The 27,645-nt window shown below is 41.7% G+C and overlaps 4 protein-coding genes across 8 annotated transcripts in view; 2 read left to right on the forward strand and 2 right to left on the reverse strand.

Moving 5' to 3' along the window:
* LOC124645852 (hydrocephalus-inducing protein homolog) overlaps positions 1–647 on the reverse strand; it is a 35,733-nt gene extending 35,086 nt beyond the window's left edge. The window contains 1 exon segment of the mRNA XM_047185793.1: positions 10–647. Within this exon segment, the coding sequence (XP_047041749.1) occupies positions 10–105 (96 nt within the window). The 5' untranslated portion in view covers positions 106–647.
* LOC124645847 (E3 ubiquitin-protein ligase lubel-like) lies at positions 625–12,870 on the forward strand. 4 transcript variants are annotated; one of them, XM_047185784.1, is made up of 21 exons: positions 625–861; positions 1,431–1,673; positions 2,651–2,799; positions 2,880–2,966; positions 3,047–3,424; positions 3,518–3,830; positions 3,903–4,334; positions 4,505–5,049; positions 5,477–5,611; positions 5,718–5,891; positions 6,024–6,380; positions 6,468–6,591; positions 6,688–9,176; positions 9,256–9,453; positions 9,545–9,772; positions 10,016–10,156; positions 10,242–10,393; positions 10,550–10,745; positions 11,140–11,282; positions 12,102–12,270; positions 12,720–12,870. In XM_047185784.1, the coding sequence occupies exons 2-21, from the start codon at positions 1,433–1,435 to the stop codon at positions 12,747–12,749; spliced, it is 6,681 nt and encodes a 2,226-aa protein (XP_047041740.1). In that variant the 5' UTR covers positions 625–861; positions 1,431–1,432; the 3' UTR covers positions 12,750–12,870. The 4 variants fall into 4 exon arrangements, with proteins under 4 accessions (XP_047041740.1, XP_047041742.1, XP_047041741.1 ...); XM_047185786.1 differs by lacking the exon at positions 12,102–12,270 and adding an exon at positions 12,302–12,464; XM_047185785.1 differs by having other exon boundaries at positions 6,691–9,176.
* On the reverse strand, positions 12,864–17,509 carry LOC124645850 (pre-mRNA-splicing factor CWC25 homolog). Its single transcript, XM_047185790.1, has 4 exons — positions 17,254–17,509; positions 16,692–16,898; positions 14,170–14,457; positions 12,864–13,743 (listed from the first exon to the last, which is right to left on the reverse strand). Exons 1-4 carry the CDS (start codon positions 17,269–17,271, stop codon positions 12,901–12,903), a joined length of 1,356 nt encoding a protein of 451 aa, XP_047041746.1. The 5' UTR covers positions 17,272–17,509; the 3' UTR covers positions 12,864–12,900.
* A 6,086-nt stretch (positions 17,510–23,595) lies between these two features.
* LOC124646127 (Krueppel homolog 1) lies at positions 23,596–27,336 on the forward strand. 2 transcript variants are annotated; one of them, XM_047186206.1, is made up of 2 exons: positions 23,596–23,822; positions 25,859–27,336. In XM_047186206.1, exons 1-2 carry the CDS (start codon positions 23,627–23,629, stop codon positions 26,911–26,913), a joined length of 1,251 nt encoding a protein of 416 aa, XP_047042162.1. In that variant the 5' UTR covers positions 23,596–23,626; the 3' UTR covers positions 26,914–27,336. The 2 variants fall into 2 exon arrangements, with proteins under 2 accessions (XP_047042162.1, XP_047042163.1); XM_047186207.1 differs by lacking the exon at positions 23,596–23,822 and adding an exon at positions 24,635–24,878.
* Positions 27,337–27,645: the final 309 nt, after the last annotated feature.

The raw sequence follows: 27,645 nt of genomic DNA on the forward strand, positions 1-27,645 counted from the left end.
GGTGGTTACCTCCGTGGAATCAGGACACAACTTCTTTTTAGAAAGTAAGTGGTACAGTTCCGCTGTAAAATATCCATTTTGTTTAAACTTTTGCAATATTTCCATACTGCAGTATTCACTTCACTCATGAAATGACACAAAGTTGTTTACATAGATACGGTGACTTTGAAGTGATTCGAAATAAGTTCGAACTAGAAAACAAATAGGCCTCATACAAACGTGTTAATATTTTCTTTATCTATATTTTCAATGGACATCATTGTTTCCTTAAGTTTGGAGTAAAAGCAAAATCTTTTAAAACCTGACCCATCTTAATCATATTATAATCTTTCTGTAATAATTCTTCGGAATGATAATAGGTAGGTAATAGGTACCTGTAAACAAATGCACACAACATTTGTTCACATTCAACCTGGTGAAGATTACATCATAATAGAAAGCACCTGAAAAAGTGTTGGCAACAAAAAGCTCAATACAAAATTAAGACACAATTTCGCAAGGTATTTGACTCCGGCTAGAGGGGGCATTGGGATGAGTGCGGAAATAGCAGCGCGTCGTAATTTTAGTTGAATCGGGGCAACGCGGCCGCGGACAGAAATAGAGGCGGCGGTACGCGCGTCTTCCCGCTGTCAACTTGGTCCGCATAGGGCGCACGATTAGCGGCGCCGGCCACTCGCGCGCCGACCGAACTGAAGCTGCGCCCGCGCCGCCTGCCGCGCCAGGACGCGACTGCACTCACCAGGAACAGTGCGCAGTTGCATAATTATGTGAAAATGAATTGTGACGCCCAATATAGTGAATTTATATAGTGTTGTCGCATGACATTCTGTTCTGCAATATTCAAGTGATACCCCGGTTGAGGTAAGACTTATATGTTTCCGGTATACGAATGTTAATTAATTCAATCATATACTAAGAAGTGGTCTAATTATATTAAAAAAATCAATACATGCTTGCTTGCTAATTAGTATATTTACATGAAGTGAACACACTTTCGATATTTTGGGATATGAGTGGCGGAATATAGGTCGGCAAGGCGTCCACGACGCGGCAACGCCCGCTCTATCCCGGTCACAGCTGCCGTTTGCAAATGTTAATAATATGTCAGTATTGAAATATTGAAAGCAGAATACTCACATATCACTTAAAAACAAATATATCATGTCATTAAGGCCGTCGCAGTCACAAATATTTGTGTAGGAAGCCAAAATAGTTTACATAAGAGGACGGATATTCTGTGATCAGAACATTTCCTGAAGTTTCAAAACTATTTTTGCAGTCAATAAAACTAAACTATTTCATCAATACTCCAGATCGTTGACATCACACAAACCACAACATTAACAGCGGTACTGTGTCTTTGTTTATGTGTAGGTAACGTGTGTACACATATAGTTTACAGAAGACATTTATTTATACTGTGTACGTAGAGATGCTGAAGGGTCGCGGGCGGGACCCGCGCGGCGTGACGTCGCCGCCGCCGGCGCACCTCGCCAGCGTGCTGCGGCCGCCCGCGCACGCGCACGCGGCTATGCGACCCACCACGCCGACCATGCACCGAGGGCCCGCGCTCAGGCCGGAACCCGACTACGAAGTGGTGGAGTTCCCAAGTGAACAATACGTGAATGCGAAGATACAGCCGCCACCGCCACCGCCCCCGCGACCACCGACAGGTTAGAAAAGTTAAAACATAAACGAACTTCCTAAACAGATTTTGGATTTTATAAAGTGCGGAATGTATCACATTATCAGCAAAGCACCAAAAGAAAATGCACAAAGATTAGAGTACAGCACACTGCAGACTAAACTGTCAGCAGACAGTTGGCCCGATGCGATGGCTGAAGAAAAATCATGAATTAAATCAGTCGGTTTGATACCTGCTTTTTGTAATGTGCTTATCTTCATATAGTTATCGGCACGAATCTTGAGCTCTGACCTACATCTGCGCAGAAGTGATTAATAAGCCCGAACAGACTATTGCCGACTAAAAGTTTGTAGTGTTCGAGGAACTCTGTCTGATAGTGATTATTTTCTCGTATTTACAGAGAATTGTTGATAGTAACTATTGATTTTTTCAGATATAGCGAAAATAAAAAATATTTACAGTTTATTAGAATAAAAAATCCCGCCTGTGTCAAAATCTCAGCTAACGAACTGAAATGGCAGAAACGTGCTGAATAATCGCAATTGGGGGACTGTTCTGTGAAACACGCTTGTTTATATGGGTAGAAGGTGGAATGATATTCCATTTTCGATCCTTTATTGTGATTGTATGTGCCCTTTAATTTGATACCCATATTCGAGAAATCTAGAAATATATATTTTGATTTCATATCTAACAGACGCCATATTTTGACCTCACATATCTAAGAACACTTGGGTAATCGAGACAAATCCAACGATTCCCAATTGTCATAATCCATGCTGCTGTGTCGAAGACATGAGAAAAATCAAGCATGAAATATAACTAGATAAAAGTTACGCGCAAAGAACATTGCAGAACATTAACCCATTTATCCTTTGCAATCGATTAAAAACAGCTAAGTTTAGACCGATTCAGTATACCATGTAGTCAATTTGCAATAAAATCGTAGAAATAGGTATTCGTAAACATAATTAACTGGTGTTATCGAAATGCGTGTGTGTGTAGGTCACCCAGTCGACGCAGGCGCATCGTGTGGGCTGTGCGGCGGCGGCGGCGCGCGCGTGCGCTGCGCTGAGTGTGGGCGCCGCGCGCTCTGCGCTTCCTGCGACGACATGTACCACCGCCACCCCAAGCGCAGGCATCATCAGCGACAGGTCACCAGCAATATCAAAGCTAGCTATAAATAATAGCCGCACTAACTAAATACTTACCTGTTTTTTTTAACAAATTACAGGCGTTATCACCATCACAATTACGAGAAGAAAGGCCACCACTTCCGCCGAAGGCAGCGCCGCCTGTGCCGCCGCCGCGTAAACATAAGGTTAGTGCCTAACTTCAGTTAAGGAAAATAGAAGAACATATTCAATTAGTAAATAAATGGTAAAACTTAACGCCTTCTAGATAAGCGGAGATAGAATGAGCGCTAGCCCGAAGCCACCCGTACTGGATCAACGAAGAGCAACATTAAGCTCACCGCGCCACGTGTCCATGATGATGGGGGCACACAGTCAGGGGCCTCCTCTGTCACCTGGCAACCACATCCCGCCTCAACATGCTCATCAGCAGATACCCCTACATCTTCAAGCTAAACTTACCACGACGCCAACACCACACCACCTCGGCAGTATGCCATTCCTACCAACAAATATGCATATGAATGGTGCACCGCATGCTCCTGGACAAGGACAACAATCCAATACTCTTTCACACACTCACATAAATGCAGCTTGGAACCGCCCTCTGGGATCACTACAGGGTTTTGGAGTTCAACCGAACATGGTAAAATATTTTCATATTTATTTATTTGTATCCTAATATCGAATTTAATTATTACTTATCAAACACTAAAGTGGATTTGAATATTTTTTTTAGGCTATGCCAACCGAGCAATGGGACAATTCAGACAACATGGGTCCCACTATGCACAGTTGGGGTCGACCTCTGCGTCGGGGTGCATCCGTGCTGGAACTTGGCGGTGGTGCTGTGTCAGGTTGCGCCGGCTGCGCTCACTGCGCCCCCGTGCCCTGGCGGTATGGTAGCTGTGCCAGTCTCGACCACCCCTGGGCTAACACTAACCCTGGATGGGCACCTACTTGCTGTCCTCCTGGTCACCCAAATCAAAACATGCCACCACACCCACACCCACATCTACACCAACCACAAACACCTCAGCCTTATAGAAGAGGTTAGTACGCATAAACATACTAAAACCTAAAACACCCTAAATATTATCTGACTTCGTTAATTGTATTTTCAGGTGAAAGTCGTGCAGTTTCTCGTGCCGCATCACGTGCTGGATCCCGGGCAGCGTCTCCGGCTATGAGTGTACGGTCCCGAACATCTAGACGCACGAAGCATCGTACGCCATCACCGCCGCCACTGCCGTCTAGTGATGCTGATTCTGAGAGCGAAAGCGACAGTGACCATGACCTTCCTGCTAAGCAACAAGAGAAGGGAGAAGATTGTTTGGGACCCGCCCCTCCACCACCTAATTCAACTTGGCAATGCGAGCACTGCACTTATGTGAACGAGCCCGGCGTTCGAGTATGTGCTATCTGCTGCCGTACACCTGTTACTGTTCCTAAAACGATTACCACGGATATTACTGATAATGTTGAAAGACTGAAAATCACTCATACTCAATCTCCATCACCTGCACGTGTCACTGAGGAGCCCCGGTTTGCGCGAGGTTAATATTATGAATTACCACGTTAAGTTGTCAATACGTATATTATACATACTATATAACGCACGTTTGAGAAGGAATGAACATGTTTTTGCGACATACGTTATTAAAAGTTAACATTCATTTTCCTTTCTCATCGCATCTTCGAAATCCATATTATTAACAGAATTTAGTTTCAGATGCAGAAAAATCTAAAACGAGATCTAAGAAGGAACGCACATCTACTGGATGCGGGCCATCACCACCTCGAGAAGGAAATATAGCTAAGAAGTCAATAAACCGACTAGTTACGCCTACGAGAGAATCGAGCACTAACAATCATAATCAAGACAAACTGCAAAGTAGACACGATATGGCTGTAGGACCTTCACCACCTCGAGAAGTTAGAAATGGCACGAGACATGAAATGAGCACCGACATGTCTCCTCCACGAGACACAAATAAAACAATGCGAGTTTCACCTTTTCGCGACAGTAGGAATTCACCGCGGCCTGAAGTACCAAAGCGCCACAGCATATCTGTGGGGCCTTCACCACCCAGAGAGGACACTTATGTTAACACACCAGTGAAAAATTCTCAAAATGTCCAAAAAAAGTCCACTGGGACTTCTCCGCCTAAAGACGCTGCCGTTGAGCAGCGCTCATCATCGGCAGCCACTAACAGAACGAATGTATCTAATACTGGCACCTCTCCACCTCCGCAAAGTATTTCCACACAGGTAAATAAAAAATAACATAGACGTAATAAGTAGCTTTAATTTATTTCGGTCGTTTATATGTTTGCATTACAAATATCTAGTTAGTTGTAAGATTTTTTCTTGTAGATATTTGTATTCCATAACCATGCTGTCTTATCTTTTTTTTTTTCTTTTTAATGGATAAGCGGTCGTGATAGACGGACAAAACTGACTGACGAAAGGTTTCAAATTTCATTTTTAATAACGGAATACGAATAATTACAAAATAGGTTTGTCTGGTACCTAGTCTGTCTATAAAGGATGAACTAGTACATACCAGGGTAAATGATTAACTGTGGTAATAGGAACATACACTGGTATAACAATATGATTGTGCATTTGAGATGAAAGTAGTTGTAGGTGTTTATAAAAAAGTAGTCCTATTTATAATTGAAGGTCTTTCTTACAGACATATGAAGTTCCCAATACAAACGCTTGGGAACGCGCGCCCTCCGTGTCAAGATCTCGACCGAGAAGACGGTTCCGAGACGATAGTAGGAGAGAGCGGTCTCAAAGCAGACATTCGATGTCAAGCGATACTCGTGTGAGTAGACATATGTTCTTTCTTTGGGTCTACTGAGAAAATTGCACGTGTCCCCTTTATCTTACACCGACCTGTTGTATATTAAATGCGAAATTAATTGATACAGGAAAGCGATCGTAGCATCCGGACAGCTGGCCCAAGTAACAGATGGGAGTGGCGCGAACGTGACAGCAGCCCTGGAGACTGGGGTGATAACTACAGTCGCTTGTCCCGCCGCGCATCACATCTCGATCTACGCCGCTCACGCCCTAATCGTCGCTCTACATATTATGGCTCCGAGGTACAAATCCTTAACCAAAAATTAAAACATTGGATCTACATATATTTATGTTTGAAAACCAGTTAATTACTTTTGAATAGGTTTGATATTTATAGTGCCACGAATTCGCCCGATTAGTCATTTTCTTCTCAGGCACCATCACCAGAGCGACAACCTACAACTCGGGCCATTTCGCTAGAAGCTCTTGCTGGAGCCGGAGCTAAGCGAGAAGCGGAAAGAGGGATGGAACTAGCGCAACTAATGAGTGAAGCTGAATCGCTAGGTTTTAGCGCTGCTGAAGTGCAAGCAGCACTAACACAAAGCCCAGCATCACCACTGGCTTGGTTGCGAGAACGTTGGCCCAGTCTGTGCGCAGGCGTGCGTGCCGCCGCTGCACGTCTTGCACCTACAGCTGCCATCACTGAATTGGAAGCTAGGGCAGCTCTCGCTAGACATAGAGGAGCTATGTGGCCGGCTGTCACAGAATGTGTCGAAAGACACAGACGAAAGGTACATTAGAAAACCAATCAATTTTCTTTAAAACTTTTTTTACTTACTTCTAACTTGGCAAATACTAGGGTTAACTTTTCATTTTAGGCGGAGATGATAGGCGTCGGAGAAGAAGGAAGACTACGAGGGCATGTCTGGGGTTCCCCTGTGGGAGCAGATGACGACGCAGTTCCACCACGCTCTTCATCCCGCCAATCTCACCGCATGCGCGGTAATCACAAACGAACCACAAACCAATAAAATAATCGTTGCATTACAAGATCACTCCATCATCGTCTCACGTCATAACCTTCACTTTACATTTCAGCAGAAGATAGTTCAGATGAGTTTGAAGCACCGACACCACCCATATTCCAAGAGGATGACTGGATGTATTTACCGCTAAACGTGAATTTAGATGATTACGACAGAGAAACTAATATACAACCAAATACAGTAAATAATCAAAAAATAACTGAAAGCAAAGATGATGTCGTCAATAAAATCAAAACACTTCTCCAAGAAGCAGGAGTTCCTGCCATTGATGAAAATTTGCTGTTACGTGGATTGCTCTCTAATAATAACTTGAATATGAAGACACCACAGGTTGATTTAATCCAATCCGAAAATGATTTTATAGACGCCTACAATGCACTAACAAGGTCAAGCCCATTACCTAATATAGATAAAGCTACCACCAAAACTAATATTTTAAATGAAAACCAATTTCAATTGCAAAATGAATTAAAACAAATTGCAGTTGTAAATAAAAATGAAACTAAAAATCATACACCAATCCCTTCTGATGAAATTACATCGCAACACATACAGCAGCAACAGCAAATGGACAAGCCTGATAATAACAAACAAAAACCGAAGATAGCAAACAGTAAACAAATAACAAAAAAAAATGATGATATGCCTTTAGAAACACAACAAGCCGAACAAAAAGATGGAAACTCGGAAGTTAACATTATCATACAGGAAAGTTCGCATAGTGAGCAGAATCTGCGTAATTCAACTGATCAAAACCGATCTAAATTAATTTTAGAATACAATGGATCAAACATTCCAGAAAATCCTAACAAAGCTGAAGATAAAAATTCAGAAAATAACGTTCTCAGACCAATGGAAGATAAATCGAACAACCTTACAGACATAGTCGACAACACACAAAGACTTATTCAACAAATGAAAGAAGAAATAAACTCTGATATTAATTCCATAGATGGAAGAACAATATCCCAAAGTGAATCCGAATCCGGCTCTGATGAATCAAGTGATGAACAAGAATCAAGTTATAGTGAGTCTGAAGAAATAACAGACCATATAACCTCAGATGAAAAAGAAGTCACAAGTTCTGAAGACGAGGAGCCCTCTGAAAAACCACAAGCTTTACAATATGTCACAAGTTCTGAGGAAAATGAGAATTTTGAAGAAGCTTTAGATCATGTAGAGAACCAATTAGAAGATTTTAAGCATGCAAACATTGAAATGCTAGATTCGATTGCTCGTACTTTACAAGAAGAGCATACTATTACATTAGAGTTAAACGAAACACAGCAACAGAATGTTTCAAAGCCCCTAAAAGAAGATGTCAATAACAATTTGTTTAATGCTGTAAATAGTTTTGAAGAAATTTATGAAGAACTAAACAGTCAAAACAATGTTGATAAAAGCTGTCATAATGAACAAATGAAAACACAAAACAACGAAAATAACTATCAAAACATAGAATTGTTTGCAAAAGAGGCGGTGATTTTGTCCGTAATAAAACCAATAGCTTCGACTCAATTAGTAATATCAGAAAATATAAACCCTGTCTTTAATGCCGTCCTAGAAAACATAGAAGTACAAGCAAATAATGCTGTCATTGAAAATTTAGAAAAGGAATCACAAGAAGTAATAGAACCGTCATCGTTAAATGAAGGAGATAATCCTCAACTAGATTCAGACAACGCTCAAATTGATGAAAATGTTCCTCCGGATGACCTGATGCCTGATTCCGTTACATTGGTTCACGCAGTTGAACCACAAGAAATTCTACTTGAAAATGGAGATAATGATCAGGTTAAAACTTTACACGCTAATGAAATCAACTCATATACTGAAGATTCGTTACAAATTAATCCATTGACGGAAACGGAAAAAGCAGATAGTCCTCGTAATGATAAAACTATCGTGTCGGAACAAATTCCATTTGATTCACCGACTGATAACAGCAATGTTAAAAACTCTATAACAAATAAGTCTAGTATACCAAAACTGATAAGAATCTTGCCTAATGTAAAGTCCAAGAGCGATAAAGCGTCTCCAAAACTAATTGTTTCTAAGGTTCCAGTACGTCGAACATCTCTTAAACAATATCCCGCCCCGGCTCCCCCTAAATCGCATTTTGGTAACATTCAAAGTGGTCATGTGAAGCAATTGCAAACTAGACTTTTTAACAACAAGGCAATTCCTCCTAAACCGGTTCCGACAACATCGGAAATGCCAGTAGTACAAGCAACCACTTCAACGTTACACAAGAAAAAACCAGCTCCTCTTCCACCTTTAAAACATAATTTAGAGAAACAGCTCTCGCCGCCTAAGACGACCACTCCTCCTAAAGAAAAAAAGCCATTTTTCCGCGAAACCTGTCGCACAGAAGATGAATGGACCGATAGCGATTCTGAAAACTCACAAGTTCAGATCATAAGGCCAACAGAAGAACCAAAACATTCACCGCCATCTCCACCTCCACCTATAACCGTGAGAAGGGTTTCTGGTCAAATCATTGATTTAGCAAAAGTGAGACTTCCAGAAGGTTCACCAGAGGTAAGTTAAGTTTAATATAACTGCTCACAGAAAACAACGAGTACCTACGTATTTCATAACAACTAATGTCTCCTTTTAGAGGCAAGCTCGCATGCTACTCGCCGAGGGAGCAACAGAGACGTGGGAGCAGGCCCAGCTTGCTGTAGAGCTAATATCACAGGGCGCTGACACACCAGCTGCCCTGTTAGCAGCGCTAGAATGCATTGACATGTCATCTGCTCTTGCTTATTTATACCAAGACTGCGAACTATGTGCGTCTCGACTTCCAGAGCATGAGGTAAATATGGCGCTTGTTTATCATCAGAATCCTCCACTCTAAACTTTCACACACGAGGATCCTACAAAAGTCGCACTGTATTATTTTGCAGATGGTGTCAATGTTGCGTTGCACTCATCGTTGTTGTCGAGAATGTGCACATCATTATTTCACCGTACAAATAACTGAGAGAAGTATTGCTGACTGCGTATGTCCGTATTGTAAACTACCAGAATTGGAAAGTCTCCCTGAAGACGCCTGGCTTGAATATTTTGCACATTTGGACATACTTTTGAAAACTCTGCTGGAAATAGATGTTCACGAGTTGTTTCAGCGAAAGGTAATCATTTTAGTTTATTTGTTAGTTTTAATTTATTCGGTCGTATGTTTATGTTAAGCTTTAAGCATAAAACCGTAAATTGGCGAGACATTTATAACTTTTTCGCTATTCATCAGGACTGAAAAGAACTTGATACTGAACCCGATATCTATACTGAACAAGATATAAATTACGGATTATAAGATAGAACAAACGAATATGATCCACCATGCGACGTTTGATTACTTTGAACTTTGCTTACAGTTACGAGACCGGACATTAGCTCGAGATCCAAACTTCAGATGGTGTATGGAATGTTCGTCAGGATTTTTTGTTCATCCAAAACAAAAGAAAATACGCTGTCCAGAATGTCGGTCGATAAGTTGCGCAACTTGCAGAAAACCGGTAAAATTCATTGAACCACTTTCTCTACTTTTGAAATTATCAACATAAAAACAAATACATACTTATCATACATTTATTTGTGCAGTGGAATACGAATCACGAGGGTCTGACTTGTGAACAATACACAGCGTGGCTGGAAGACAACGATCCTGAACGCTCTGTTACGGCAATACAACAGCATTTACGAGATAACGGACTTGAGTGTCCACGATGCCACTTTAAGTACTCTCTGTCAAGGTTGGTGCTATGTTAAGAGTAGGAATGTTAAGTAAAATCGCAGAAAAAAATATCTAATTTTATAACAAAGTCATTCAATCTACTGCCACAGTTTACTAGATACATACTACATATAAAGATATGTGTAGCTACGCCTTAATTTAATTTAAATTTCAGGGGCGGCTGCATGCATTTCACATGTACTCAATGCAAGTATGAGTTCTGTTACGGCTGTGGGAAGCCATTCACAATGGGCGCACGTTGTGGCCTTAGTGAATACTGCGCTAAGCTAGGACTTCACGCCCATCACCCCCGCAACTGTCTGTTTTATTTGAGAGACAAGGAACCACATGAGCTGCAAACTTTACTTCAGGTAAATCATTGTGAACATCGCATTTCATATAGGTACCTTGTATTGTTAGTCTCACCTATGCTGGTTGGTATGGTACCTACATGAGTATTACCATAGTATTCCATCGCCTTCGTTTTACAATGTGTGAAAGACTGCCTTGATGGTCTAGTGGTCGTAAAGCGCGGGGTCTCGAGTTCAATTCCTGGGTCACCACGCAAAGAAGCCGACAGGTTGGAAGTCGGTGGTTAAACCCATGTATTGCAGACCACGTAAATGTCGGTCCTACGCCGAATTACTCTGATCTGTGCATAGAGCTTACGTGCTTAGGTAGCATGGTTTTGCGCAAAAGTCGCGCAATATACTTAGCCGCCATTAAATTTGGTAACTACGAATTTTATGTTCTAATAAATTCTAGATGAACAACGTTACATATGAGACAAATGCGGCGGACGGCAGCACCGGGCGCTGTCCCGTGCAACTGCAACGAGAAACACCTACTGGACTCGTGGATGGCACTTGCGGTAGCGAAGTTCCAGCTAACTTTGCAGGGCTCTGCAAGTAAGTATTAACTAGTTATCATAATAGGATTACCAATCAGAATTTCCAACATATTGTGAATTTTAACTCTAGATACAAAAAATACTGTTACTTTAAATCGGATATCAATCTAAAATAGACGATATAGTTTTGTATCGCTTGAATTAACAAAAAGGACTATCACTCATCACTTATTACCTAAATTACACGAACACAGTAGCCTACAATCAGGAGCCCGATTCTCCTAATTTTACTTAAGCGACATATGATTCACGTTCGACTCGATTCGACTGAGATCCAATCCCGACTCGATTACGATTGAAGCGTATGTGGCATTCCGCTATTTTTTCTTTGAAATAAACTATTTTATCCTTTTCTGTCATTCAATAATGAATCATTTTGTCTGCAAATGATTTACGATTGCAAAATGATTGTACAGCAAACTACCGTATAGACCAAAATCACTAAAATAGCAGACCAATCGCACACCAATCAAATGTCAATCGAATAAAAATAGTCTTTTATTAGTAGCAGAATGCCCGATATGGTTAAAACTGCTATTGCGATCATATTGCGATTCGATTTCTATTCGATTTTGACATTATTAACTTAGTAGAATCGGGCCTGTGTTCTGTTAATAAAGAATACTTAACTCACTTACCTATAATTGAAGGTCCTCCTCGCTTGCTTAATCGGGCACATTATGTAGGTCTCACAAAAAATCTAATAGGTATCTCATTGTAAGGTATCAAGATTGGGTCACTAAATTAAAACTATTGTACCATCAACGCCTACGACGATCAAGGCGAGCGAAGCGGTGAGTGAGGCATCTGTTTGCAGGAACCATTACCTGGAATACCTGAGTCGATTGGTCCGTCGTTGCAACATCGACCCACTTCCGATCCTGGGCATAGACGACCTCGAGACGCTGGTGAAGCGCGCCGCGCTCCGGCCGCCGCCTCGGCCCTACGGCTCGCTAGACGGCCTCTACAAGCGAGGCCTCGTTGAGGTGTGTTGACACACGCTTTACCTACTTGCAGGATGCACTACGTGGAGTACCTGGCGGGGCTGGCGCGCGGCCTCGACCCTATCCCCATCATGGACGTGAGCGAGCTCGTGGCCGAGTTGCGCCGCCGCGCGCTGCCGCTGCCCGAGCGCGGGCCCTGGGACACAGACCCTATCTATGCCGGAATGTGTGCGGAGGTACGGCCACACGGTGCCGTCGTTGCCATGGCCACAACTACACAACTGCTACCGACCTATTTCAATTTCTACAATTTTTTTGGTTCTACGAAACCAATATTGTATTTTCTCGTATTGAAAAATAAGTTTCTCTGACTTTAGAAACGAATTTTCGAACTTTATTAAATTCTTATTCTTAATTTGTTTTAACGAAGTACCTTCAGATCGTGCTCCACTGCATTTCAATTTATTAAAACAACTATTTACTTTTTACAGATAGTCAAAGAGAAGATTCCACTGGATTAAAATGAATCAAAATGATATGTGTCGGTTGCTTCAAAATATAAATGGATTATAGTAATATAAATAAGTCATCAATGAATATATTTAATTAATTAACATAAAAATAAAATACAATTATAAATTATTTGATACGTTTTATTTACCTTAAATGAAGTTATCGCCTAGCAAAATGCTCATTCATGTGTCGTTTGTCACGCTGTATGTAATGCCTGTTGGAGTGGATGCGCGACTCGAGCGAGTCGGGCAGCGCGCGGGCGGCGCTGGGCGCGGCGCGGGTCGCGGGCGGCGCGCGCTCGGCGGCGGCGTCGGCGGCGCGCTGCGCGGCCACGCGGCGCCCGCGCTGCACCTCGCGCTCGGCCCCTGCAGCTGCCATTTCAGCTAATCTTACAGCCTTTTCCTCCTCAGTCATGCCTCCGCGTCTTTTATTCTCCAGCCTATTGTGACTCTCATCATATCTATTATATTGGCTTCTAGAATGATTTCCACCACTGTAGTTTTTCTCATCGTTGTAACGACGGGAACCTTTGTATTGGTTCTCATATTCACGCTTCGGAACATGTGGCTCTGTAAAATCCTTTTTATATTTCTTTTGCAATACAACATCATTGTCAGATTTATTATCATCTCCGGAACTTTTCCTTTTTCTTGATTCGCTTTTCGTAGCTCGATGATCAAATGATTCTTTACTGCTCTTTGAATCGTCATTCCTACTTTCTTTAATTTTATGTTTTGGCTCATCTTCACTACTACTTTCAGATGAGTACTTACTCTTCTTTTTCTTCTTTTTTTTACTATGTTTCGCCTTCTTTTTCTTCTTTTTAGATTGTCTTTTACGGTCAGGAGATGATTCACCTGAGGAATCGTCGGAATCTAAAAGTGTTGCTAAATCTAAACTCTTCTGTCCCCCTAGAGCATTAAGTTTGGCTGCAAGTAGATCATCAAGATTTTTGTCTTTCTTTTTGGGTGACTTCTTGGATTTGCTTTCTTTCTTTAAATCCTAAAAAAATCCGAAAAAGTCATTTTAATATTTTAAGAGATCATAAATAAACAATTTTAGTATACCTGACATTAAATCTAACATCTCAACATACAACATACAAACCAGACTACATGGCACGATACTTCATTTTGGCATAGTAATAGTTTTATCGAAAATGCATGAAAAGACAGACTTTTAGAACTGAAATACTACCAAGCACAGCGGTGCCACAGGTCTGGTGCCATATTAACCAATGTCTTCTATCAGAATTGATTTTAGACCAAAATACATGTCATGTGGATTCTTAATTACTCAAAGACTGTCTATTAGCAGATACTTATTGTATTGTTTAATAAGAGATCATAATTTAATATGCTACATCATATGGATCTTGTATTTTGGTTGTTTCTTAGGTTTTCTTTAAATGCAATATAGAACAATTACCTGTTCTTTCCTGAGTAATTCAGCTAGCCGGCGACGTTGTAAGGGATTATTGAGCAATGCCGCCCGGGCGGCACGCTCACGCTCTTTTATTAGAAGTAATGGATCTTCACGAATTTTCCGAGACATATCAACTTGAGCGTCACCAGCCGCAGTCAGCATGCTTGACCCAACCACTCTTCTTGACACAGCAGGGATCACATCCTGCTCTGGCTTATCAGATATGTCAGCATTCTTATCAATTGATTTACCAAGCAAATATGCTTCCTGATCGACTTTTTTATCTGGTCTCTGAAAATTTAATGATTGTTATTATTTTAATAACTATGAATAAACATGTTAAATAGATATGAATCCCCATCTTAATTATATCTATTAGAACCATGTGAATGGCTGGATCAATGTCACAAATAGGGCATGCAATACCGGTTAACCGGTTTCGTTTTTACCGGTAAATCGCCCATTTTTGCGAGTTTTAAATTACCGGTAAAAATAATATGAAACCGGTAATTTACCGGTTTTTACGTTTTTCTGATAAAATATAGCAATTGTTCATTTAACGTCAAATCTTTGTTATGTAACCTGAATATAATGTAATGTTGCATACATTACGTATTGTAAGTGTTACAGATGCTGTTTTTTAGTAAAGTAAACTTGTGTGTCCTTAAGGGTCAATCCCCACTGAAAGAGCAGCGGCCGGCAGCGGCCGTAAGAGCACTGACAATGTAAGAGCGCGGCGCGGCGCGGCCCAGCGCGGCGCCGCGCGGCCCGCCGCGCTCGCGCTCAATCACTTGCATTTACGGCCGCTGCCGGCCGCTGCTCTTTCAGTGGGGATTGACCCTGGGTCAATCCGGCGCCGCGCTGGGCCGCGCCGCGCCGCGCTCTTACATTGTCCGTGCTCTTACGGCCGCTGCCGGCCGCTGCTCTTTCAGTGGGAATTGACCCTAACTATCTCTAGGTTAGATACAAATCTTCTTTCTCATCTTAATTTATAAAATCTAAACAAATTGTATTCATTCGGTTATTCTGTTTTTCCTCAAAACTGTCAGCTCATATTAGGTACAAATGTAGCTAATGCTTATTTTACCTACTCTATGACCTTACTGAGCAAGGGCTTTTACTTCACCACCATGCGGACAGCTCTGAGGACACGGTGGAGCACACAGTCCAGGTGTGCACTGCCTGGGAAGGGTACCGCCGTGTTGTCGTCGAGGCAATAGGCAGCGGCGACCTTTCGCGTCCTTCCCTGGTTCAAGCCATGGTCCGGAGCTAGAGGGAATGGGAAGCCGTCGCCTCCTTCTGCGAAGCAGCCATGCTCGAGAAGGAGACGGCGGAGCGACTGCGAGTAGCACCTCTCATCCCAGCCGCTGTAGTGGACCAGGAAGACACCACGGGCGCCAAGGGTCGAGAGACGACTCCCGGCCACCGTAGGCGTCGGTCTGTGGGCGGTGAGTTCGGGTGGCTCATCGTTCCACCGTCTGCATAGACAACAGACCCGTGTCAGCGGCGCGCGTTGTTCCACGGGCTCCTCAGGGAGATGTCAGCAAACCCAGTGGGGCCCAGCAGGGCCAAGGCCTGCCGGGGCCGCGGGATTGTTCGAAAGAGTTACCGCTACCCTGGTCCATAAAACGCCTACTAAAAAACATGGGTTTTAGACAGAAAGAGTCTGTCATTTGATGATTTACCATAAAAAAGGGCTTTCACTTCAATGAAAAATATATTTTTTTACGGTAATTCTTAGCGTTTATCCCGTGTTGTGACGGGGTCGGCTTTCTGTATCTTCCTTCTTCCACTTCGCTCTATCCTCCTGAATAGACATCTTTCTCTTCGAGTTCGCAGATTTTCATGTCATTCATTACGACACTCAACCACCACGGTTTTGGCCTGCCTTTGCGCCTTTGACCGGGTCTATTGAGATTGAGTATCACATTCACACTGCCGATGTCCTCAGGTGTCACTCCTTTTTACATATCCGTACCATCGCAGCTCGTTCGTAGTTTCTCTTGCATTTTGTCGGCGACATCGCGTACGGATGGTAATGACATGTTTTTTGTTACGGCCCACGTCACAAAAAACGTTTACCACCTTATACTTTGCATATTTATTTATTTTTGCTTTAAGACTACCCAATCTTATTGTTATAATATCACATTAAAAAAATTACAAAAATTACCGTTTTACCGGTTTACCGGTAAAAATATTTTTATTACCGAATTTTTACCGGTAATTTTTGTTTTACCGATATTGCATGCCCTAGTCACAAATCCTTGTCACAATAATGATAACCTGCTAATATTTCCAGTCCATATGAACAAATAAGGGTAAACATAGAGCCTGTTATAACTATTAACAGAATTGGGTAGTAACACATGATTAAAGAACTGAGTGTAAGCAAAGATTTAGATCATCATCATCATCAGCCTATCGCAGTCCACTGCTGGACATTGGCCTCTCCAAGTGCACGCCACTGAGATCTATTTTCAGCTTTTCTAAGATTTAGATATTTGATAGTAATACTTGCGTACATCATACATCCAAGATAGCCGATTGTCATCCACAGAGGAACTGTTGCTGTGTTTCAAGAGACTGTTCAGTTCAGCACGATCACGTTCCTCCGCCCTTTCTCTTTGTAGCTCTAACATCTTTTTCTTCTCTTCTGCTGCAGCCTGTTCTGCTTTCCAAACGCGTTCCTGATTTTTCATAGTGTTTGGATGCCATGACTTCTTAGAGTTCTAAAAAGTTTATATTGAAAATTATTGTTACAGGACATTATATGTTTTTGGTTCCTGACAAGGCAACTACTGGTCAGGGGGTTGTCTTAGAACTTTTAGACTTCTTCAAACTTAATCTATTGTGCACATATTTGGGGTCTTTTTTAATTTGATTTACAAAATCCATTCTGTGTGTAGTTTAGGATTTAGCAACTGTATCATATAATAGCTCACGCAGACGACGTCGCCAGAAGCACCTAGTTTATCTATTCTAATATAATTTAAAAGGTATATTATAATCGGGTACGGGCTTAAATTTCTACGGCACGTGGGTGGAACCACGGAATAACGGTTAGTAATAAATAAATAAACTAACCAAGTCTCCACCTCCCATTTTTAATGAATGTTTGGTAGTTTCGTTGCGGAATTAGTTTGAGCAGTTATAAAATGTAAACATTGGGCCACAAGCAACATAAACAATCCTTTTTTGAATTCCTTCCCGTTTGATTCTAGTTCCTACACATTCACTTCAATAACACGCTAAATCCCTCCACTTACAACACTCAACAACATAACATAATTTTTATTTTACGCTTTGCTCTCAACAATACAGTTTTGAGAAAATTACAGTAGGATATATTTTGACTGATGACATGCTGATGACAGTGACAATTATCTACATACAGATTTTGTCTATTCCTTTTATGCCTCTCTCTTCTCTATGGCTGTCACCCATCCATAGACATATATTTTAGTCTGTGACATACACAAACCCATAGATGTAATAAACTAAACAAGATTGCGCACTATCAAAATATATATTTACGAAAATGAACTCTATTCCAACGCAATAAGGTACTAAATTGGTTGCATAATACACAGAGGCAAATCCGAGCCGAGACGGATAGTTTAACGGAGGCCGCGTGTCTCAGGGCACGCCACCATCGTGGCGGTAAGTCCCCTCTTTGAGGAGTGGCTCGGGAGGAGTCACGGCGCCCTCATGTACCGCATGACGCAGGTCCTCACCGGACACGGTTGTTTCGGGAGGTACCTGCACCGCATCGGTCGTGAGGAGGCGCCCGGGTGTCACCATTGTGCGGACAGCCCCGAGGACACGGTGGACCACACAGTCCAGGTGTGCCCCGCATGGAAGGGGCACCGCCGGGTCCTCGTCGAGGCTTTGGGCGGCGGCGACCTCTCGCGTCCGGCCCTGGTTCAGGCCATGGTCCGGGGCGAGAGGGAATGGGATGCCGTCGCCTCCTTCTGCGAAGCGGTCATGCTCGAGAAGGAGGAGGCGGAACGCCAGAGAGTTCACACCTCTCATCCCGGCCGCCGCGCTGGACCAGGTAGACACCATGGGCGCCGGGTGTCGCGAGATGACTCCCGGCCACCGTAGGCGTGGGTCTGTGGGCATACATAAAAGTACATAAAAGGCCTATGACGGAACACGACGGTTTTTAGTCAGTAAGAGTCTGACACTCCCTCACCGCTGCTAACCCACAGCGGGAGGGGTCATTTGATGATTATTGATGTCGGAAAAAAAAAAAAAAAAAAAAAAAGGCCGCGTGTCTCGTTCTAACACCTTGCCAGCAAAAGTGAATGCCACAGGTTAGCTAATAATAACATTTTCGTAAATAAACAACTAATGAATCAAAATATGTGTGATGGATTCTAAAACTGTTGTACTATTGTTATAGCTCCCCAAAAAATGAAGAAAGGCGACATAAATGGCTCAGCAATCTATATGTGCAGCAATAATACAAAAAAATGAGTCTTCACTTCGAATCTTACTGCTTTTATACTGCTAATTCCCGCTAATTATTAAAAGCCTATATTAGTATCTTAAGGTAAGAAACTGCGTAAGTTAAAACTTCAATACCAACCTGTGTTTAATAATCTAAGTAAATTCGGACTTGTCTCACATAGCTTAATCTCATAGTCACCCTATTAGAAAGGGACAGACGGCCTCCGTGCTATCTGCTTCACTCGGATCGTTTTTGGCGGTAATTGCTCAGTCCTGTTTGTATACTTACTATGTCTATGCATAAAACTCTGAGAATTTTAGAGTGGTGGCGTTGCTTCCATAATATAACAATAAATCGGGTGGCACAAAAGATGACTAAATGCCGCTAACACGCACACACATGGGCGTAGCCACATTGGGGCAAGCTGGGGCACTTGCCCCACCCTGGGCCCTGGCTCTGACCTATAAGGTGTCTGATTAAACAATGTTTTTTTACTAACTCTAACTCACAACATTAACAATCATATGTACTATCCGTAAGTTATTGCACAAAAAAAAATCTCGACTTTGAAAAGAGCGCGATCGAAACAAAATGCACGCTCGAGTTCCCGAACGTGCGCGGTGCGCGCGTCATTTGAAAGCGAGCCGTATTCCCTAAATAAATAGGTGCTATGTGTCGTAGCGAGCCCAGCCGTCCATCTAATCCAAAAAGTAATGCAATGAAGGAGATGGAACTGGTAGATGTGATCAAAATTTCGGAAATGCAATTTTATCCTAGTGTTAAAACAGCGCTCGCTATTTTGCTTGCCCAGCCATGTACGATCTGTACAATAGAACAATGGTTTAGGACAGTGGTCCTTAACCGGTGGTCCGCGGACCACTTGTCCCTTGGTCCCTGGAGGCATTCCAAGTGGTCCGCGAAGCTTAGCTGCGCGACGTTGCTGCTTGTATACGTTATCTAACTTTATTTTTATCGAGTTATCTATGTGTCGTCCCCATTCATGAAAATGTATAATTGGGCGACATTTTACGTAGTTTTTGGTTTTGGGTCTTAAAACGTTAAAACTCTTACGTTTGGGCTAAATTTTATGAATATTTGGTTTAAGTCCGATAAAAATTTCACGCTCGCTTCGCTCGCGTAAGTATTCTGTTTGTAACTGTATGTTCAGAAATTATACTTACTTACTTGTCATGTAGGTGCCTATCTAGGTACCTATATAATTCCTTCAGGAAATTGACGTAGGTAGGTATCGATGATGATGATGATACCCACTACAGGAAGAAAATTTTGCCCACGGGCAACAAACTGCCAGTTACCTATATTATCGGTAAAATTCTATCTTTAGCAAGCAATGTAATATTGGGAACCTCGGTAAATAAAAATAAATACCTATCAAGGGATCTCATTATTTCATAAGTAGGTAGGGTACCTACCTACCTACTTATTTGCGTCTAATTTTGGATTTGTTTGTTGCATTGGAAGTCGCTTCATTGAAAATGTTTTTTTTTAAGTGATTCCATGAAACCTAGGCAAATTGTAATAATTAGGTACTTAATTCCTGAAGTTTTTATTTATTTATTTTAACGAAAGAATCTTGCTTCCTCCGAGGTTCCACGCGCCGGAAGGCGACGGCGGAGGTTACTGCGGGGCGAGGGAGGCGCGGCGCGGCCCGTGGCGCGGGTCAGTTGCGGTCGCGTTGAGGAAGGTTGAATCGGGCGCACGAGCCGTGTGGCCTCAGTACCGCGGTTTCGAACGTTCGGTGACCGTGCAGCGCGTGTCGGTACCCCGCCCCGCTCGCCTCACCTCTTCCTTGTGCCCGCCTCACTGTACACTTTGTGAACTAAGTACGAACCTTTCGTATGACACACTACGATATGAAACATGAATGTATAGGTACTTATAATTTATTCCAACTATTTTAGTGCTTTATTGAGGAAATTATTTTTGCAAAATACATATATAATTAACTTACAGAGGTCTACAGCTGTTACATTTCGATATTCATAAAGCATTTATAACTATAAAAAAAATATTTACTTTACATAACTCACTTTAAAAAAACATTTAAATCTTATCACAAACCAACCTCACCAACATTCACATAGTGACATCTACTGCTTATAACTTTTACTATTAAGAAGTTTACGTACAACAGCGACATCTATGCATAGATGTAATATACTATAAACATATATTATTTCTATATTTACATTAATTTTAAAAATTAAAAATAAACTTCTATATACAACTTAAAACTAATACATAGCATCAAAAAATTGCTCCTCATCGCTGTCACCGGGTAATGTACCCAGAAGGCTGGCAGCATTGCCACGTTGGATGGCAATGCTCAACCTCTGTGCGAAATAAAAGCCAGCCTTTGGGTCACGGGAAGTGTCAACAAGGCGCTTAGAAATTTCCTTCGCAAGCGCGTGAGCACTCGGACCCCACGGCCCGAGAGTTTCGACCCCAAACGGCTCAAACATGTAATTCCCGATAAGGCTACTATATTTGCGCCGTTTGAGGTCCTCTGCTTGTGAAGCGGCGGAGCCGACACAACACGCAGTTCTAGGAAGATGGGATGGCGCAAGAGTGTCGACGCAGGTCGCGTCCCACACTAAAGTCCTACCCATCTTCCACGGAAATAGCGACATGCCGTCTGGTCTCTTGCCATCGTCGCGTGCCAAACCATTTGGTTCAAGTACGGCTGGCACGCCGACGGCAACAAGAGCCCGACGGATCACGTCGTTGATATTCGCATGTCGTGGTATGCGGCCCGCACTCCGACTGCACGACAGGCCGTGGTGACCGAGGCTGTTGACAGCTTCCCCGCAGTGGCAGCGGTGAGGAGTGCAGCACGAAGCACCCAGACGCAGGCAGACAGCGAGTCTGAAAGTGGTGTCGTCAAACATGGTGCCTATGTTTGCCGACGGAAATGCGTGAAGCCAAAGACCATCAGTAGGTACCTTGCGTCTTTCGATTAATATCATTTAAATATATTCTATCAGTTTACACGTGGAAGAAAAATATTATACCTACTCCATCTAAATTAAATACTGTACCAAAACAACTATATACAGTATTTTTTATCGTTACTTCTAATATTATTTAGAAGTCTTTATCATTGGCGTACATTTATAAATCCTTTACTTATTTTTTTTTTATTGTTAGCTTATGTACAGAGATTCATTACTGACGATTAGGATACCTACCTGCACAGGTGTTACAGGGGCCTAATTGAATTAGGACTGCGTTAAGAATGCCATTGTTTACATTATATATAAAGTCTTTAGACTTTCCTGCTTCAGCGTGGCACCTATGAATTAAATATGCCGCCAAAACGAATGCCAGAAAGAGTAAAGTAGAGGGGTCAACCAGGTCCAGATCAAATTAGGGTTGATTGTATGTTTTTCTGTTTCAACAAGATGATGATACAACATCAAACTACGACATAATAACTATATTCAAACTGTTGAGTTCTCTCCATGTCAATACTATAGAAAAAGTCAGTAGCGGTTGAAAACTAATCATCCCCGCTGTTGCACTAGTTCTCTCAACCGAAATTTACAAAAACCCAGTTTTTTTTCAACTAGAGCTACTAGGGCTACAGACAACTAAAATAAAATATTTATCAGTGTTTTAAGGCGAGTTTTTCGATTAACGGGAAATTCAAATACATATAGAATGATTTTTTAAATATTTCATTTAACTAAGTAAGATACTTACCTAACATTAGGTATACTTAATTAAGGTGTGCGGAGTGATCTTGTCATTCGCGTTAATTATATATTACCTCAAACTTATTTGTCTAACACCAAAAGATCTTCGACAATTCAAATGTAAGTACATGAGTATGACGTAAGTACCCGATAAACTTTTCAGTGTAAAATATGAGGATATATCGGATTAAATTTTGAATTACACCATAAGTGTAAGATAAGCACTGATTGGTTGTCTGTTTGGAAGCTGTTACTGTAGCTATAAAACTGCTTAATATGAATATTTTAAGCGAACCAATCAGTTATTCAGATGTTAACTTGATCAACATACTAACCTCGAGACACCGAAAAACCTTTCAACAAATTAAATTCGCACAGAATTAAGTAGTGTCTTTCTTCATATTGGTTACTTCTAGAATTAATTTCCGTAAACAGACATAAACTATTAATTTTTTTGTTATTTATAAAAATGTAGCAGATATGAAAAAAGCTGTTGCTGTTCTCCAACATTGTTTATTCGTACTGTGTCCATCACGAGTCAATCATGTAGCATAAACGCAGGTAACAGATAACTTCAGACCATTAGAATTGCAATAAACTTGCACTCCAAATGCCCTATCGACCCTTATAGAGAGCTATAACTGCAGTTTATACCTTTATGGTAGGTACCTTCCCTTGATCAACGATGACATTTATTTTCAATGGCAAGGTGAACCACGACGTAGTTTATGTATTATGTAAGTAAAGCGAATACTTGCGTGCATAAGTAATTACTCCGAGTATGCTTACGGCTCCCTTAGTGTCAAATGTTGATGAAGATTGTTATGACGACTCACTTGTTTTTTTGCTTTAGCAGGAAATGATATTTTTTCTTAACAACCCTCATAACAACCTACATACTTTTTGCAATTGGTGATATCAGTAGTAAAGATCATAATTTATAATACTTATGCTGTAATATAGTAGTCAAAATAATTCTGAAATCTGTGTATAGCTCGTTTCTATTTATTTCCCATTTCGTAATCCATTTCGGCAAAATTGGTGACTGAAACTACATTATAAGTGTGGTGGGAAGTAGCAGTACCTACCTACCTAATACGGCATTATTATGGCACCAGCTACTTTTGAGGTTTCGTTATTTATTAGTGTACCCAGAAGGATACGGGAATGAACCAACTCCTATTTGTACCCAATCATTACACGGGTCACCAGACCCACCTAACATAGATCTCGTTATGTTGTTGTCCTAGACAGACAGATATCGGCGAGAGGGAGAGTGCGGAAGGGAATGAGGAATGAGGGGCAAGAGAGTTACGCACGCGCACTGTTGTCGAGAGTTCACACGCGCGCTTCGAAACCGCGGTGCGCCTCCACGTGTACGCTAGCGTTGCCCTCTTTTACCCGCGCCCCTCTCCCCGCGCGCGGTTCGTTCGTTCGGACATTCCAACCAACCTTCAACAAATGCGCGCAGCGTCTATCGCGTGGTAGGTATATATACGTTATAATAGCGTTATGCTTGTGTAACAATTACAACAACTCATACATATAAAACTATTGTAATCTATTATTTACTTAGCTATCTAAATTCAAAATAAAGGACTAACTTAACAATAACTATGAGTTACATAGGCAGGTAAACCGGATTGTTAAATAAAATTACCTAGGTAATAAATAGGTTCCCAAAGTATAATATCATAAATTCGGCGTAGAGGAGTATGGAACTCACATAAGTAAAACCTAACATCGCAAAGGTTCATAACCTTTAAAAAAAGTATGCCTGTGAATTGGAGAACAGAATGGGGAGACCTTAGTTAGGCCGGTCGTTAGTCCAAGTAGGGCACTGTAGCGTGTTGAAGTCAATAGATTCAGCATTTATAAATAAATACTTCATAATTGTATTCCACCAGAGCGATCACCTTTACTTAATGTGTTCCTTGAGCCTAAGTACCTACGTCTCAAGTATCCACCTGTATTATTTTTATTATCAACTCAATAAAATAAAAAACATTTGAATAAAAATGTATTAAATGCAATATTAATTTGTAATTGTAACGCGTAAGTACTTTAACTAGGTAGTGCCTAAATACATTAAAATGAATATCGATAGGAGAGCCCCATTAATATTTGTTTTATCTAAGTTTTCGGTATTTGTTGTTATAGCGCAATATCGTCTGTGAAAGCAGAAGTGTCGCTTTCATGTTTCCTCAGATAGGTACTGTCTGGTGAGGTGGACAATGAAGTCTTAGTAATAGGGCCCTTTTAACCTTTGGTTATGGATCCCTAAAAGAGAGATAATATGCGAATATAGCGTTTTGTAATGATTCCCGCTCGTTCTTGTGTTTCGCGACGCTACCGATTTCGCTTCTCGCTCAGCGGCCGCCACACGTAGCGCCGCGCCGTGGCGGCATTCGGTTTCTGTCGGTCGAGTGAGTGTGTCGTTATAGTTACTCCTCGCTGTCAGACCTTTGTACACAACCTACGCCAACATTAACAACATTGAACCTTGCTAGAAAAATCATCATCATTGAATAACATGATAGGTAAGGATTTTTAATCATAACAATAATTACATTTAGTGTATCATATTCTGTACATATTGCGGTTTATTATTATTTATTTATTAATTAATATAGTGAGGCCTCGTAAGTACATTTTCAGTGCCCATCAAAATAAAAGGTGTCTGACCTAGATAAAAGTCCCGGAGATGATTTTATTTGCATTTACTGCATTGTTAAATAAGTGCTGTAGTAATGATTGGAACGATAAACGGAAGATAATATAGTTTTTTTTTGTGTTTAATATCATTTCACTGGGCATGCCTAGGCTTACGTTATATACTCTTATTACTTTTCGCACAGCAAAAAAATATGTCTGGGCTACCTAGATACACCCTGTAGGTACCTAGCTATCTTCATTTTATTAAAAATATTTACAACTTGCCTGCTTTGTTTATAAAACAACAAATATAAATTAGCCACACTACAAGTATTGGTAATTGACTAGGTAATATTGATTGAGTACCAACCTGTTTTAAATTTTTCGAGTCATCATTTCTCAGTACCTCTTAATGTTTATATATAAAAGACAGAAAAAAACATATAGGTATTTTAAGATTGAAATAATTAATTCCTTATTATCTATCTAAAAACTCTTATAAATGGGGCGGGGTGGGGCGAGCGAGAGAGGAATATCTACTTGTGTGCGAACTGCGGGGTCGGCGGCCCAAACACGTGGAGGCCTGCACCGCGGTTTCGACGCGATAGTGCCGCGGTGCAGGCCTCCACGTGCTGTCAGAGGACATTCACTCGGCTTATGCTTCGCTCCCCTCTTACCGCAAGCACCCCGTCGTGGCCGTATTATGTTGGTGCATCCTGATATTCCTGATCGCTGCATGCCATACACAACAGACACTGTACTGTGAACGGTCGTCGCGCTTGAATCGGAGCGCTAAACATATTACGGTCAACATTAATAATGGAATCAGTATCATCTTTTAAAATAAAACAATATCGTTCGACAGGTGACGAGGAACGAGTTCATCAATGTGGCGAATGTGGGCTAACGCTGTCCACTCGCAGTGCACTAACGGCCCACGCGCGTTCTCATCGTGCTACTGCCGATGCTCATCGTTGCGACGTTTGCCACAAAACCTTCGCCGTGCCTGCTAGACTTGTACGCCATTATCGGACCCATACTGGTGAACGGCCTTTTGAATGTGAATATTGCCATAAGATGTTCAGTGTGAAGGAGAACCTGCAAGTGCATCGGCGGATCCATACTAAAGAACGACCCTACCGATGCGGTGTTTGTGACGCGGCTTTCGAACACTCCGGAAAATTACACCGCCATGCTCGCATACACACAGGAGAGCGGCCGCACGCCTGTCCTCATTGCCATAAGACCTTCATCCAATCAGGACAGTTAGTCATTCACCTTCGGACCCATACTGGAGAAAAACCATATCGATGCCCGGCGCCTGGCTGTGGCAAAGGCTTCACATGCTCGAAGCAACTGAAGGTACACTCGCGCACACACACCGGTGAACGTCCTTACACTTGTGACATATGTTTACGAGATTTCGGTTACAATCATGTGCTAAAATTACATCGTTTTCAACATTACGGCGAGCGATGTTATCGTTGTACCGTTTGTGATGGCACATTCAACACCAAAAAACAAATGGAAGCCCACATATACAAAGAACATGGGGCAGACACACCCCGCAATCAACAGATGCCGTCTGCAGGGTCACTCGTTGTGAATGGGAATGTTATGTGTGATTTGGTAGAAGCTGCCTTGCAGCAGTTACCACCGACTCCTCCTAGTTCCCCGCCGTCGCCGCAGTGTGTCACCGCCCCAGCTGCGCCCGCCGTGCCAGTGTCCAACCCGTCGCCTACGGTTTCTCCTTCACCCTCTCCCTCGCTGGCACTATCCACCTCTGTTCAATATACCTTTGCCCCATCATCGTTGCCGCCCCGGAAACGGAAACTTATTCCTCAACCTGACGCCGAAGTGCCGGCTGTCCGGCATACTTCGGTAATACAATTTGCTCCGGCAGCTGTATCCGATTCATAATAGGCTATATAGTTATAAAGCTTACAACATTTTATATGTACTAATTACATGCCTACATCCCTTATGTGTAGTATCCGACAGTGTATTTTTCCAAGGCTTCTTAAATTAATTTGGCTTGTTGTCTCTCGTAGAGATTGTAGTGGACTAGTGGTAGAAGCGTAAAGTGTAATATTATTATTGCCTATGGATAGATTGTTCAGTGTGTGTATTGGAAACTTGAAATGCAAATACAATCTGTAAGCAATGAATTGTGAAACTTAAATGTGTAAGAGTTGAGGTAAAGACTAATAAATAGAGTTATTAAATGCATTTGTGCCGTTATTGTTAGGTAAATAAGTTTTTTTTATATTTAATTGTATAAGTATATGTTTAAGTTTATTATAATAGATTAAAATGAAAATAAAGTACAATATTGTATTGAAAGTATGCTTATATTCATTTCCCTTTCTCTTCAAAATATAGTCGAAATAATATTCTCTTCCCTTCTTCACTTCATATTATTGGAACAAACATGCTATTCTACTGATTTCTTTTGAGAGCCAATTATTTTAGGTCTGAAAACGTGCTGCCAGACGTACCCAGAGGGAAAATAAAACAGGACCCTTTTACCAAGAGAGCGTCGTAAGCGAGCGATCTGGGGCCCGATTCTCCTAATTTAATAATGTTAAAATCGAATCGCAATATGATCGCAATAGCAGTTTTAACCATATCAGGGGCCCGATTCTCCTAATT

This window comes from Helicoverpa zea, chromosome 3 (assembly GCF_022581195.2).
Source record: "Helicoverpa zea isolate HzStark_Cry1AcR chromosome 3, ilHelZeax1.1, whole genome shotgun sequence".
Lineage (NCBI taxonomy): Eukaryota > Metazoa > Arthropoda > Insecta > Lepidoptera > Noctuidae > Helicoverpa > Helicoverpa zea.